Here is a 14,063-nt window from a genome sequence, read left to right as displayed (position 1 = left end):
GCCCCCCCCTCCCTGCGGGGCTCAGCCCTGCTCCTGCCCGGTTCTCTGACCGCTCAGCTTAGCCGCCGTCTCCCTGCGAGCACCTGCCGCCCTGGCTGCTGACTCGGCCTTTCCTTGCAGACGGCGTCTCCCCTGCTGCGGGCCAGCCCCAGGCGGCCCCCGTCCCCCCGCCTGAGTTTGGGCCCCCTCCCTACGAGCCGCCCTCGCAGCCAGGCTTTGTGCCCCCCCACATGCCCACAGACGGCTCCGGGCCCTACGTGCCGCCCGGTGAGTACGGCCAGGGGCCGCGTGCGGGAGGGCGAAGYGGTGGGGGGACGAGGACCGGGGAGGGGGCTGGGGCTGCTGTTCAAGGCTTGCAGCCAGGCTCCTCGGGGAGGGGGGGACGGGCGGGACCATGCAGCCCCCCCCCCAAAGCCTTTAACCAAGGCCGTGGTGTGGCAGCGCGGCATGGACCCTCCCCGGGGAGGAGCCGGCCTCGCCTGCCCCGCACAGCGGTCGTCACCTGTGCCCGTCTTTTGTTCACAGCTGGTTATTACCCCCCGCCGGGGCCTTACCCCCCCATGGGCTACCACCCTGCCCCAGGCCACTACCCTTCTCCTGGCGGCCACACAGCAACCGTGCTTGTCCCGTCGGGGACTACCACCACGGTGACCGTGCTGCAGGGGGAGATATTCCAGGGCGCCCCAGTGCAGACGGTGTGTCCCCACTGCCAGCAAGCCATCACCACCAAGATCACCTACGAAATCGGGTTCATGAGCTTCCTTCTCGGCTTCCTCTGCTGCTTCGTCGGGTAGGTGCTGCGGGCAGAGCGCTGGGGCCCTCCCCGTGCGCCGGCTGGCTGACGACAGCCGCGTGCGGCAGGTCTCGCTCTGCGCCGGGGCCCGGTGGCCCCGCGCAGGGTTGGCCAAACCATTTGGCATGGTGGGGGACCCGCTCCCTAGCCCACGTCACTCTGAGGGCCAGCGGGGCTGCCACGTGCCCTGTGCCGTTACTGGGGCAGCGCACGACTTCCTCGGCCAACAGCGCTTGGACCCCTAGTCTCCTGGAGGGGGAAGAGATTGGTGGCACCTTGAAGGCTTTCAGCTGGACTTTCCCCCTCCCTCAAACTGGTTTGGGATTACWGGAGTGAGTCCAGCAAGGGGCTACTAAAATGATTAAGGGACTAGAGCAGCTCTCCTACGAGAAGGGCTGTGAGAGCTGGGCCTGGTCAGCCTGGAGAAGGGAAGCCCAAGGGGTGGCTCTTACCAACGTCTGTATCTGACAGGCGAGCGCAAAGAGGATGGGGCAGAGGCTTCTTGGAAGACTCCAGTGACAGGAAAAACGGCAACGGGCACGAACTGAACCACAGGACGTTCTGCCTGAATACAAGGAAAAACTTTTTGACTGGATGGGYGACTGAGCACTGGAGCATGTTGCCCAGAGAGGTCTCCATCCTTGAAGATACTAAAAAATGGTCTGGCCAGAGTCCTAGGCAGCTTGCTCTGGGTGACCCCTGCTTGAGCAAGGTTGGGGATATGTGTGTGTGGGGCGAGGAGGCTGGACTAGATGCTGGCTAAACGTTCCTTCCAACCTCAGCCAGCCTGTAGTTGCTTACTGCTAAAGGGCCAGCTGCTTCGTGCTGCCTTGCACAGCGGTGCAGGCCAGGGTTGGCCTCCCAGCAGCAGCTACTTGCCTCTCTTGCCCCGAACCCCTCTGGCTCAGGAGCTAACCCCAAGCGTGGGTCTCCCCTGCTTTCCCTCAGGTGCCCAGAGGCCGTGCGCCACGGGCTGGCRCTGGGTGCCTGGGCTCACAGCTCTGCATCTCCCTCTGCTCCAGGTGTGATCTCTGCTGCTGCCTGATTCCTTGCCTGTTTGATGACTTCAAGGACGTGACACACACGTGTCCCAACTGCAAGGCCTATATCTACACGTACAAGCGCATGTGCTAACAGCACCCCAGGAGCCTGAGCCACCGGAATGATACCAGCTCCTCTCCTGCTGCCATCCTAGTCTATGCGTGCGCAACACCCCTTCGCTTAAACCACTGGTGGTGCGTATGTGTGTGCCCCCCGCCCCGATTCCCTATCGCTCAGCGCTGTGACCACCTACCCTGGGCTCCGGTCGTTGCTGTGAACGATTCGAGTGGGGACACTGGGTCCGGGTGCACAGCGGCCGCGGGCTGAGCTCCCGCTGCCCTGCAGCGCAGAAGCAAGGCCCCACGCCTGTGCCCACTCCAGGGCAGCAGTGAGGCCCCGCTCGCCTGGYGCACGCTGGCAGAGGCTGCTGATGCTCCCCTGCACCCCGCCCCCAATCCAACCACTTCTCCACGTACCTGCAGTGGGTTGTCAGCCTGTGAGGATGAGGAGGCAGCTGCGCAGGCAGGGAACCACTGCAGGCAGGCCTGCTGCGCCCAGGCAGGTGCCCAGCCCTGAGTCACCTGCYGCTCAGCGCCAGGAAAGGGGGAGGCCAGAGCTGGCCATGGGGTGCRTTAGGACACTGACACCATCACCTCAGCTGTGCCCCAATTTGGAGGGGGCCTGGTGGAGGTGCAGTAGGACAGACCTCCTCCAGGGAGGCAGAAGGCTTAGGGCTGTGCATGCCAGGCTCCAGCATGGGTCCCCTGCTGCTGGCTCACGGCAGGCTCTGGCCAGGTCAGTGCAGAGCTGCTTCCCAAAGAGAGGCACAGAGCCACCTTCAAGGGGCAGGGTGCAACCACAGCGCTGCACCGTTAATCTGTTTTAATCCAGCATAGCGATCCTGCCAGCGCAGCCACCAGCCTCACACCTGGTGGCCACTGCTGCTCAAGCCACATGCGCCTCCTCCCAGCCCCTGCAGCTGCTGTGGCTGTTTGGAGGAGTGAAACCCCTGGCTGTTCCTCATCCACCCTACAAACCATTAGCAAAAAAATGAATTCAGTATGTTGCCACATACACACAGCACCATAGAATAGAGGAGTTTGTTACCAGACTGCAGCTGGCTCATACTCTAAACCAGCTCTGGGGCAGATCTCTGCCCACCCACCCCAGAGCCCTCTCCCTCCCTCCCCCCAAGCCCAGCAGGGGCTGTGGGCACACACCCAGCAGCACCCATCCTGCAGTTACCATGGATGCACCTGATGGAGGCCCTTGTTGCATGTGAGTGTAGGGGGTTACTTTTAATTGCACCTCACACCAGGCAAAAGGAGCAGGGCAAGCACGCAGTGAAACATGCTGCCAGCAGCACAGTGCTGGATGAGGGCAGGAGGGCCCAGGAGCCATTTTTCAGCATCTGTGCAGCAGCTCCTCCTCTGCCTTCCTCCGGCACCCTGCTCCTGCAGCCAGGGCAGCTGGAGCAAGCAGGCCTCCTCCCAGCAAAGCAGAGTCGGGGAAGAAGCTCTGCATAAGCAGGTTTGCAAATGGTCTGGCCTGCACAGGCAGCTGCTGTTTGCTTGGAAAGAAAACTGTGGCACTCATCCCACTGTATGTAAATAAATAACAGACCCTGAACTCAGCGTACATCTTTTCTTCTCACCCTACTCCAGGCCCATTGTAGAGCTGAGAATAAAGAATGATTGTATGGGCAAGGGCACGGGGTGCCAAGCACTGGCAGAAGTACAGGAGCTTCCCAAGGCCTCAGTGTGGAGGCAGGGGTAGGCARTAGGCCCTTTGCCTGCTTTGCCTCAGGTAACCCCTCACCCTGCCCCRAGCACTCTGCCAAAAAAGGAAAAAAAAAATACCCCCAGGAGGCTGGGCTGGAGGGAGGCAGAAGGGGGCATGCGTTACCAGGGCCCAGCACCGCAAGGGGGCGGCTGCAAGGGCAGAGGCACACGCAGTGACACTGCCTGGCTTAACCAGACCCTGCAAGAGGAGGCAGCAGGCGCTTACTGCGGCTTTCGCACCCCACAGGAGCTTGGGGGGAGGAGGGGGGGAAACCACTTAAAATAAATAAAACAAAACACTGAGGGAAGCAGCAGAGAAGGTGAAAGCTAAGGACAGGAGTGGCTCTGTGGAAGCAGCATGGGTCAGTCTGACAAGRGAAGTCCGAAGAGGATGAGTAGAACAGCGTGGGAATCTTTTAATCCATCATCCTGCCTCTCCAGCCTTCCACAGCCCCCATGTGTGCCCATGCCAGGGCCCAGCTGCCTTGTTTTCTTCCACATAAGGATGCACTTTTGGCCTTCCCCTGCTGCAGCATAGCAACTTTTTATTCCAGTCAAGGCTTCAGCAAAATCAACATTGCACAATAAACATGTCACCTTCATACCCCACCCACACATTTGGTCCTGTCTCCTCATCCAGGGAGAACAGCCCTCCCTCTAACCATCCTGTAAGAGGGCAGAGTCCTTCCCCCAGCACAAGTTACAGTTGGTCCCCAGGACACCAGAGCAAGCAATACATTCCCTCTGTGAACTAACAACCTTGTGGCATAGCCACTGTATCATCACAGTATCTCCCCCAGTTTCTCATGATAAGAAACTGAGTGCTCTACACCGAGAAGACTGATGACACCTCCCTGGGTTGCAGTCCAGGGCACAAAACTCCCTATGGAGACCACTTCCAGGAAGGAGATGGAAAGCCAAGCATGTGAAGCCTTTGCCAGTACAGGACACAACATATGTAGCCTTAAAAGTTGCCCCAGTCTGAACAGAGTAGTGCTGACTTGGAGTTCTCATGCCCACTCAATCCTGTACCCTAGTTAGCTAAGACATTACAATACAGTGCTTGCATTGCTGGTGTGCAGAAAGTCCTGGACAGTCCCTCTGGATTCTGTTTATTGTCTTACTTGCACCCTGCAGTCAACTCCACCAGTAGCAAGGGAACAGTCTGAAGAACAGGGTGCATCTCTCCTTTTGCCACCATCTAGAGCTGCAGACTGTTCTTCCCATCACATTACGTACCATGCTGCAACTCCTGCTGCCACAGCAACACAAGCTGCAAGGATCAGCTGCACTATGGGCTGCTTTGCCAACGCCATGGCAGCATGATAGGGACAGCCAGGTCCTGCCTTGCCAGCTAGAACACAGAGAGTGCCATTAGTGCTGCAGTATAGATAGAGCAAAGGATTGGCAACTCTGTCATTGCCCCAAACCTACCTAGTTTGTCTGCATAGTAAGGGCATTTACGTAGGTCTCCTTTTCCATCATGGACTGGGACGCCTCCATCTTGGGCTTCTTCCATTAGTGACATGCCAATCTTGTCCAATTCATCAAAAACCTGTAAGTGGTCACAGTGAGTGCGTGAGGCAGGCAAAGCCGTACAGCTTTCACCAAGATCAGTGGAATATCTGGAGAACAGGAAAAGAGTCATTTCTACCTCCAGCCACCCAGATAGCAAGCAGAACATCTGCTTCCGTTTCAGAAAGCCTTGCAGGCAGACACTTGGTGAGATCTAGCACATGCTATGGCTCTGCAAAGGCCCAGCCCATACCAAGAGCACCTCAGGTCAGACCTCTGTGCCCAGCAGGGAGACATGGCACGACCCTACAGCTTGCCTTCTAGCGTGCTGCGGATGCAAGATGAGGCAGTGAGCTCTCCTCTCCCTGCTGCCAGACCTTCTCTAGGAAGCCACTGCTGCTGTTCAGAGCAGCCCCGCTCCAGCTCCACTGCCAGGGACTTCGGTAAGGCTCCTGACACAAAGAGGCCTGCTACACCCCCATCGCTTTCTGACCAGCTTAAACCAGAAACCTGCTAGAGGCACAGATTAAAACTTCAGTCCAGTGACAGACTGTGCCCCTCTTCCCAGGGCAGGGTACAGCTCAGTCATTTCATGCAARATGAGCAATGGGGGGAGGAACAGAGGCCACGGGCTACAGACGTTTTTGCCCATTGGCCAAAAAACTCAGACTGCCAGGTGAGACAGGAGTTATACTATCACCAGGAAGGGGCAATGTTAAGATGACAGCACAAGAGCAGGCATTTAGCCTAAAACTGCCCCAAAGTGAGAACTCTGCTCTTGCCACTGCTTTAGAGTCACCTAGCCCATGGAAATTTTATAGTCCAAGATGTCTCCATTTAGTCCTAATCAAAGGTTCAAGCACAGCATTGATGCATGGGGAGGAATTTCTACCCAATACTTGTCAGGTGTCCAGAAGGCAGCAAAGGAAAGAGCTATTCAGACCAGTCCCACACAAGACAAGAGCAGAATCCTGCTGCCCCCCAGTGGAGGGGACCCTGGTGGTCTCAGACCCAAAACACTTCCCAGACAAGCAGTCTGACTGCATTAACCTGTGCCCAGGAGCTGGTGCAAAGCTGAAGGCAGCAGCACCTACACAGGTATAGCGACTCAAGGGATTTAGTACCTGCATGTTAAATCTGAAAGCCCTGTTGGCCTCTTCCACAATTCTTTCCTTAGTGTTCTTGTCCAAGTCTAGAGCATTCATCCTTGCTCTGTAGAGCTGCTTGAACTGTTGTGCATTGGAAATGTTTTCAAACATGTAGAACTGGATCCCTTCCTCAGTACTGGGCAGCTTCAGGGCCCTCTGGGCTACCTTCTTCAGCACCTGGCCACCTGAGAGGTCCCCCATGTAGCGTGTGTAAGCATGGGCCACTAGCAGCTCTGGCTCATGCTGTCCCACATGATGGATTCTGTCCACATAATTCTTAGTTGCTTCTGAACACTGGATCTTCTCTTTCCAGTCTTCTCCATAGAAATACTCCATGTCTTTGACCAATGCTTCTCTCCGGTAGAGTTCTTGAGGGAAATACAGAGGGGCAAAGACGGGGTTGTCTTTGTTGCGATCCATTTCCTCTTCCAGAGCAGAGTACGTGTAGTAGAGCGCCACAGTAGCAAGCTACGGACAAAGCACAGCTAACATGAGAAGTTACTCACTCGATCTGCACATCAGGCCTTCTGCACCTTGTGACGTCCTTCCCAGTATGGAGTTTGGGTCCACACAGAGGAAACCCCAAGGCTCTGCACAATACCAGCCTGGAGACTCCATACCAAACCTGTATTGCCTGAAGGACCAGAGGTTCTTTTCTGCCTAGCTTTATTATAAAGTTGCCTCCAGAGCATGGGCTGAAGATTACTGGTCTAACATTGCTGACTACAAGCTCTGTGCCTTCTATCAGCTTGGGCAGGGCACAGGGACTGACTTCTCACAGGAGATACAAGAAGCACCAATACCCTACTGCCACAGGCAACTACTGCTGCATATGGGCTAAGACCTTCAGGATCAGGCAGCACTGCTCAGACCCCAAAATCCCATCTCTCCCATACATAAGAAATAACAATGTGACCTGACACCTGTGAAAGCAAGACCAATCTCCAGGGGATGGGACTGGCACCATAGGCCAGCCAAGATTTTATCCCTTTGAGACTGCCCATGTCATCAGTACCCTTGCAGCAGCCACAGCTGCTTGTCCTTGAGCAGTCAGTAGATGTGTGGCCAGAAGCCTAGCACCTATATCTAAAAACAAACTTGTGGTAGGCCCAGCATGTTCCTCAGCATCTGGTTCTCAGCTGTAGGACACACTAGATGGGATCCCTTGATGAGTTTTGACTACTAGAAACCCACCCTCAACAAACACAAGCCAGTGGTGCTCAGCTTCCATAGGCCTTCAGTCTGCATCAGTCACCAGATGTATCAGTAAAGAGCTTCTCTGCCAAGAAAGCAGAGCAGCACTCACCTTGAAAAGCTCCTTTTTGATCCGTCCTTTCAGGAAGTCTTTGACAAACTGAGTATTCTCTGCACGATCATGGGATTCCTTTGTCCCTTCCTTCAGCAGCTCGGAGAGGTCGGTGGGACTGCAGGCAAAACAGGAGATCTCCACTGATGCAAACTTCCACACACAGCACTGAGTTTGTCCCTGCTGTGCTATGAGAACCCAGTGTTCTCAATCTCAGGCAGTCTGGAGCACACAGGGGCAGGCAGTCTGTCCCAGGCACCTGACATTGCCAGAAGCTCTCAGGGAAAGATAAGGCCAGGCCCACAGGCTAGAACTGGCACCATCAGGAAGAAACAGCAGGACAGCAGCACTCAGAGGCTTCTCCTGCACACACAGAACCAACCATGCATGGCCAGACTTGCCATTTTAAGAGGCTTGGTGCTTAGCATGGGCTCAGATGCAGGATGCTGAAGTAATTACCAAGGATCCTTTGATCCTGGAACCATTACTTTTGCCACTCATCCATGCAAGCAGCAACAATAACATCAAAGGAGACCTTGATCATATCAAGAACCACCACAGGGGCAGTTGTAAAGGGCACAGGAGCCTTGCTGGCACTCATCTTGGAGAGGCAGAAAGGCTCACATAGGAGCAGGTGCACACACAGGCAAGACCTTGGCTTTTACAATCAGGTTATCAAGGACAGTCAACTGCTGGGGAGAGATGGAATCCAAACAATGAAACAGGACATCTTTGAAAAGCTTTTGTCCTAAATTACACAGCTTTGGGAGATTTCTACAAGTTCTCCATCTAAGACCTTTGATCTTAGACAGCCACTGCACCTACCTGGAGTTTGGCACAGAGTTACCAACATCTACATTCACATGAGATTGTGTCCAGTGCAGCTTACATAGCTCTTTCARCTGGTTTGGTGTGTTCATATTAATTGTAAAATTGGACTTTGAACACTCTAGACTCATGCTACCATCAGGTTAGAGAAAACCTGAATATGACAGGAGAAGCAAGTGTCACTTCTCATGAAGTTGAGCCTGTTAAATCAAACAGAAATCAGCTAGCCTAAGTGTTTTGAGAAGGACCCTACTCTCACCCGTTTTCAAGTCTGAAGCTTTTGCTTTTAGAGCACGTTTCAGTGAGTGAATGGGAAAGCACAAGTACATCATGTTCACCTGCACACCATTATTCACTGTATGGATGGAAAATTGAACAGCTCTTGTACCTTTGAAGAGTGTGAAATAACTGTGTTCTTTAGGACATCRTTTTAGAGCATCAGTTCCAGTCTCTGTAGGAACAGATGCAACTACATATTCCCCTCAAGTGCTGAGCAGCCCAAGGCCCAGCCAGACAGGTTCTTGTCTCAGCTTATTCAAGCTGTTCCACATCCACTTTTCAATTCAATCCCACACACACTGCAGAGGGGTTACAGAGAGACATAAATGAGCAAGAAGATTATAGAACTTGATTTTACCAGTGTTTGAATTTGCCTTTTAAACTAGTATCTGGGAAGAGATTCTTGCATAAACCTTTGGGTGTTCTGCAAAGGCAAGTGACGCAGCTCACCAGAGCAGAGTTCACCTCCGGAGTCATCTTTCAAAATAAGGAGCTGCTATCACATGATGCACTGTCCAGTAAGCCATAAAAGGCTGGTTCACCTTGGCCAGGAAGGGATAAACACAACTATCAAGTAGTCAAAGCATTTCTGAAACGTGAATTCAATGGCACAGACTGAGAAGCAACTCCCTGTTGTTAGCCTCAGCCAGACACTTCTTTCCCATCCCTCCCACCTTTCCTGTGKACTTTAATACACAGGAACTTGATTTGACCACACACCCATTTCAGTCACCTATTATAGTCATTCACTCCTTTGCAGATGAGGTAAAGGTTTACTCTCTTGCCCAGGGACTTCCCTGTCTTGGCCCAGGATCTGGGCCATGTTGTAGGACAGGGCCAGCAGGACTCACCTGACATTGTCATCTTCTGTTTCCTCATAGTGTAAGTTCTCCCCTTCTTCTCCCCCCTCCGAGCCCTCCATAACTGATGACATGGCTCCCCAGCCCCAGCCAGCTCAGTGCTGCAGACTAGGCAACCTGAAAGGCAAAATTAAAGAGGAATCTTAGAGGGAAAGCTACCTTAACAGGGGGATTAGATGGGTAGGAAGTGCAGAGCAGYCTAAGAGAGCCTCAGAGTTGCATCACCACACAGAGTAGCAAGGAGCAGTCCTCTGCCATCCTCACTGTACACCAAAGCACTTGCAAGTGAGCAGTCTTGCTTATCCAACTCATCTATTCCAGAAGAACCTCACAACACTAACACCCACCTCACAAAATATTAACTTCAGAGGAGACCTACAATACATGAAGCAGCCTGAATTAGGTTTCCCTTCAGGACAGGCCCTGGCTGAAGAGGGCCTGAGACTCCCATGTTAGTAATCTGCACTGAAGCTGAGCAAGCTGCTTTCCACTGGTGCCGCCAACTCTCTCCTCCAGTGTTAGACTGGAAGAAGAAKAACTGCAAAGAGGAGCACCTTTGCTCCAGAGATGCCATTTCAATCAGCATTACTTCTGCAGCAGTATGGAGCCTCCCCAGAAAGATGCAGCAGTGAATTAGGCAAGTTAAGCTCTGAAGGCAGACAGCTCCTAGGAGAAAGCAATCTCCCCTACAACCATGTACTTGAAGAGGAAATTGCAAARCAGGGGCAGATTCTACAGCTCTGCCTTTCCTGGGCTGTACTCCATGAGAAGACAAAGCAGATACTGCCATCTGAACTGAGTGAGCTGCAGAGAACGCTCCTGCTACCACCTCTCAAACACTTTTCCTCCCTAACAGATTTTACTTTAAACCCCAGAAGTAACTGGGATCTTCCCTAACAATCCAAAAGGAAAAASCTCCTCAGATGTGGCAGGAGGCACAAGAAGCTCCCAGATCCAGGAGCAAGACACCTGGCTTATACCAGGTGGATCCCCTGGTTAAGCCATAAATCCAGCAATCACATCTATAAAATGGAGCCAGTAATCAGCTTTGTGTTGAGCAACATCACCAACTTACAGGCAAGCTTGCCAGGTAAGCACAGAACAGAGCTTCTGGCTGATGCTTCAGAACATGCTTGCTCTAAAGCAGCTGTCCCTCGTGCTCCCCCTGATTCAAGTCTCCCCAGGTGGGCTGCATCTGCAGATGCACTGCTCAGCCTGTGCTTGGAGGCTGAGAGAACAGTAAACAAGATAAGGAGCTGACAACATGCCAAGCTAGCTCACATGAAGCCACAGCTGGCAGATCAGTTGCTGCCTCCCAGCTTACAATGCACTAATGCAGAAGAGCTCCAGTTATAAATTAACTGCCCTCCAGTTCTTCGTGTCAGGGTTTCTAATCCTCTTTGTTTTCCAGCCACTCTCACTGCCCTCAACCCTCCTGCAGAGAAGGGCCCTGCAGAGAAAAGCCTGGAGTGCCAATAGCACACGTCCCTCAGCGCAGTACAGCTAGTCCCTCTGACTCAGAGCCCAGCACCCAGTTTTGGGAGCACATGATCACAGGTGACACCTTCTCCCTGGTAATGTAGTCTTTGGGCTCACCAGGAAGCAGCCTCCCTCAAATGGGAGCACTGATGAGGACCTCACAGGACTAAAACATTATCTCATGAGCTAGCCSAGTTCAGCAGCAAGATTCAATAGATGTGACAGCTGTACCACCCCACCATACATCCCTACAAAGCCAGCAGATACAGACACACAAGGACAAAGACAGAGATATTTGAGAAAATCAAGCTTAGGTGCTATACCATCTCTGATCATCCACCAGCTCTAGAACAGCAAGTGTTTAGAATAGCTACTGGGTCAGCAAACAGTAGCTACCTCCACATACTACACAGCTTCAGTCAGGCTTCCACTATCAGAAAACACCCATCCTGGGGGGTGGGGTGGGGGGAAGGAAGTAGAGAAGCTAAATGACCTGCTCAGGTTCAAGAAGTCAGCCATGGGCACAACTGGGAGCAGCTGSCTTGCCCTGCAGCACAGCAAGGCAGCCAGGCTTCTACCACCACAGGCATACAGGGCTTCATAACACCTGGCTTTYTCTTCAGCTTACTTCTGGCCTGGCTCTGCTCAAGAGATGCCAATTCCAAACTTAAACTAGATGAACTAGTTCTGATTTGTCTCATACTCCCAGAGAGCTGGGATCCCGGAGGTAGGGCGTGCTACTGCCACAGATACAGACGAGCAGCAAAATTACAGCCATGAAGGGCATTGCACATCCCTTGGAGGGGGCACACAGGTGGAGTATATATCCAACACAAATGAATTCACATCAAGCCTCAGAAACTGCAGTAATTAAGAGCAACAACTGTTATAGGCTCCCAGTGGCCAAGCATACATAGCATGGCTCCTGAAGTCATCTTGGTGCAAGACACTAGGCCTGCAGCTTACTCCTTAGAGCCTTCATGCCTATGTCCAAGAACCATGTCTCAGCACATCCGTGTTTAGCAGCACTCACTAGAACATGCAGCACAAAGCTCCATACAGGGCTTATGATGGAGAAGTATCTAAAGCTATTAGCTCTATAGAGCTACTATTGATCAGAACAGTGAGTTATTGCCCAAGTAGCAGTGGAAGGGGGGTAGCAGGCAAAGTCTCATTTAAGGACTGATGCACACTGACTTGCATGTCTCAGGGTGTGTGTTTTTTTTTTTGGCGGGGGAAGGAGAAGAGGGAGGAAGAGAGGGGAGTTAGTAAAGGAGAGGAGAAGGCTCAGCTTGACATCTTCTCTACAGCAGTACATGCAGCAGTGATGATATCAGCTGCTATAGCCTGAGGTTAAGACAACATAAACAAGAACATAGAAGCTAAAATTTTTCCTGATAGTCTCCAGTACAGATATCTCCCTGAGGAGCTGTGAATTCAAGAGACAAGTCAAAATCTTTTCAGTATTAGGATGTGGCATAAAAACTTGGAGGAAGGGAATCAAAAAGTACTAGAACTCTCACACCACTATAGACTATTGATTTTATTCGAAAACTAGCAACCGAAATCCCAAGATGGTCACTGGTCAGAACACTGGTTTCTTGGGGTATCTGCTCTTCTGAAAGACATAGTGTCCTATGCACTGAAAGGGAGGTTCATGCTGCTGCCTGCCTTTGCTTCATAGGCTGGAACATCACCATGTTTGCTACGAGGCACTCTGCTCATCAAGATCCTGGCTGACGTTCAGAGTAAACACATACCTCTCCAGTCCCCGACAGCACTCTGCACAGGAGGAATCCAACATCTAAAAGAGTCAAGACAGCAAAGCTGGAGAAAGGGAGCAGAGGCTTGTTACCAACAGCTCAGCACTACAAACTTTGCTAGCAATAGTTTTCAAGCCCTCCTAGGAACTACCCCATTCTCATCCAGTCAGCAGTTAGTTTTCCTTATGCATGCTTGCACAACTTTGCATTTGAGGTGAATAGCTGCACTTTTCAGTACAGGAAGTCTGAGATACTTCAATAATCCCTAGCTTTTTGAAGGGCATAAAAGGAGACACTGATGCAGCAGGGAAGCCACAGATTGCAAGTGCCAGCTCTGCCTGGGCACTCTCAGCAGCTCAGTAATTCACAGAACGCCTGCCCAGTATAGGGTTCATGCTTGCATGATACCTCAAGGCATTAGCTTTGCAAGGGTTAGAGCATAAGCCACACAAGTAGCAGCAYACAGCCAGACCTACCCCAACATCCCTGCAGCAGAGACAAAATCCAGATCTCCAGGCTTAACAGCTTCAAGAGCTATCGCAAGTGCAGCTCAGCAATAACATTAGTAGAGCTTCACATCCCCTCCTCCCCCTGGAATAGGTGGCACTGGCTGCTGCTGGAAACCAACACCCACAGCGCAGGTTAGTGCGTTTTCCCTGACGCTGCTCGTTCACCTTCAACCCTAGGTGAACTCAAGACTTGCCCTGTCCAGACAGGGCACAAACATACCTAGTACCTCAGTCTCACGCACCTATTTCTGGTCTAGGGGTCAGTCTAGAGGTCTGCTTTCTCACACCGGCTAGCACGGGTTAGTCAGTCGGGGCTGGCTCCGCGGGGAGCCGCCAACACCCGGGGACGTACCGGGGAGCCCAGGGGCTGGGCACGGCGCGGCGGGGAGCGGAGAGGGGGCAGCTGCTCGGGCCCCGCCGCCCCCCGGCCGCCCCCGAGCAGGGCCTCGGACGGGCGCCCGCAGCCGCCCGCTGTCGCGCGGCGCCGGGCGCGGCCGGGCTTGCACAAGGCGGTTGTTTCACCGGACGCTGGAGCGAGCGGCGACGGCAGAAGGCCTCGGGGACCGCCGCCTCCCCGGCGCTTCACGGAGCTCGGCTGGGACAAGAGCAGGGACCCGAGCGGCCCCCCCGGGCCAGCGAGGGGCCGCAACGCGGGGCGCCCGCCCTCGGCGGCCCGAGCGCCCTTCCCGCGAAGCCGCCGGTGACGGGCAGCCGCCTCGACGCGCTTCCTCAGCGCTCACCCGCCGCGCGGCCGGGAGCCC

At 53.5% G+C, this 14,063-nt stretch overlaps 2 protein-coding genes across 7 annotated transcripts in view; one reads left to right on the top strand and one right to left on the bottom strand.

Annotated features, from left to right (window-relative positions):
- CDIP1 (cell death inducing p53 target 1) overlaps window positions 1-3,463 on the top strand; it is an 18,742-nt gene extending 15,279 nt beyond the window's left edge. For all 5 annotated transcript variants that reach the window (XM_085307193.1, XM_085307192.1, XM_085307196.1 and 2 more), the window contains 3 exons: window positions 121-267; window positions 526-790; window positions 1,816-3,463. In XM_085307193.1, the coding sequence (XP_085163319.1) occupies window positions 121-267; window positions 526-790; window positions 1,816-1,927 (524 nt within the window). In that variant the 3' untranslated portion in view covers window positions 1,928-3,463. The remainder of the gene's footprint in view (window positions 1-120; window positions 268-525; window positions 791-1,815) is intronic.
- A 680-nt stretch (window positions 3,464-4,143) lies between these two features.
- On the bottom strand, window positions 4,144-13,491 carry HMOX2 (heme oxygenase 2). 2 transcript variants are annotated; one of them, XM_085307190.1, is made up of 7 exons: window positions 13,270-13,491; window positions 12,791-12,834; window positions 9,543-9,668; window positions 7,585-7,702; window positions 6,255-6,746; window positions 5,050-5,170; window positions 4,144-4,969 (listed from the first exon to the last, which is right to left on the bottom strand). In XM_085307190.1, exons 3-7 carry the CDS (start codon window positions 9,623-9,625, stop codon window positions 4,842-4,844), a joined length of 942 nt encoding a protein of 313 aa, XP_085163316.1. In that variant the 5' UTR covers window positions 9,626-9,668; window positions 12,791-12,834; window positions 13,270-13,491; the 3' UTR covers window positions 4,144-4,841. The 2 variants fall into 2 exon arrangements, with proteins under 2 accessions (XP_085163316.1, XP_085163317.1); XM_085307191.1 differs by lacking the exon at window positions 13,270-13,491 and having other exon boundaries at window positions 12,791-12,849.
- Between the last annotated feature and the right edge of the window lie 572 nt (window positions 13,492-14,063).

This window comes from Rhea americana, unplaced genomic scaffold (genome assembly GCF_003343005.1).
Source record: "Rhea americana isolate MKP2758 unplaced genomic scaffold, rheAme1 scaffold_255, whole genome shotgun sequence".
Classification (NCBI taxonomy): domain Eukaryota; kingdom Metazoa; phylum Chordata; class Aves; order Rheiformes; family Rheidae; genus Rhea; species Rhea americana.
The sequence above is the reverse complement of the archived record's forward strand: the minus strand, read 5'-3'. Positions and strand labels throughout refer to the sequence as shown.

Excerpts from the sequence above, each read along its gene's own strand:
- HMOX2 (XM_085307190.1), bottom strand. The coding sequence starts at position 9,625 with ATGTCATCAGTTATGGAGGGCTCGGAGGGGGGAGAAGAAGGGGAGAAC. Across the intron at positions 5,171-6,254 it reads CTTTCAGATTTAACATGCAG|GTTTTTGATGAATTGGACAA; the intron begins GTACTAAATCCC and ends GACCACTTACAG. Across the intron at positions 4,970-5,049 it reads TTACTATGCAGACAAACTAG|CTGGCAAGGCAGGACCTGGC; the intron begins GTAGGTTTGGGG and ends TCTGTGTTCTAG.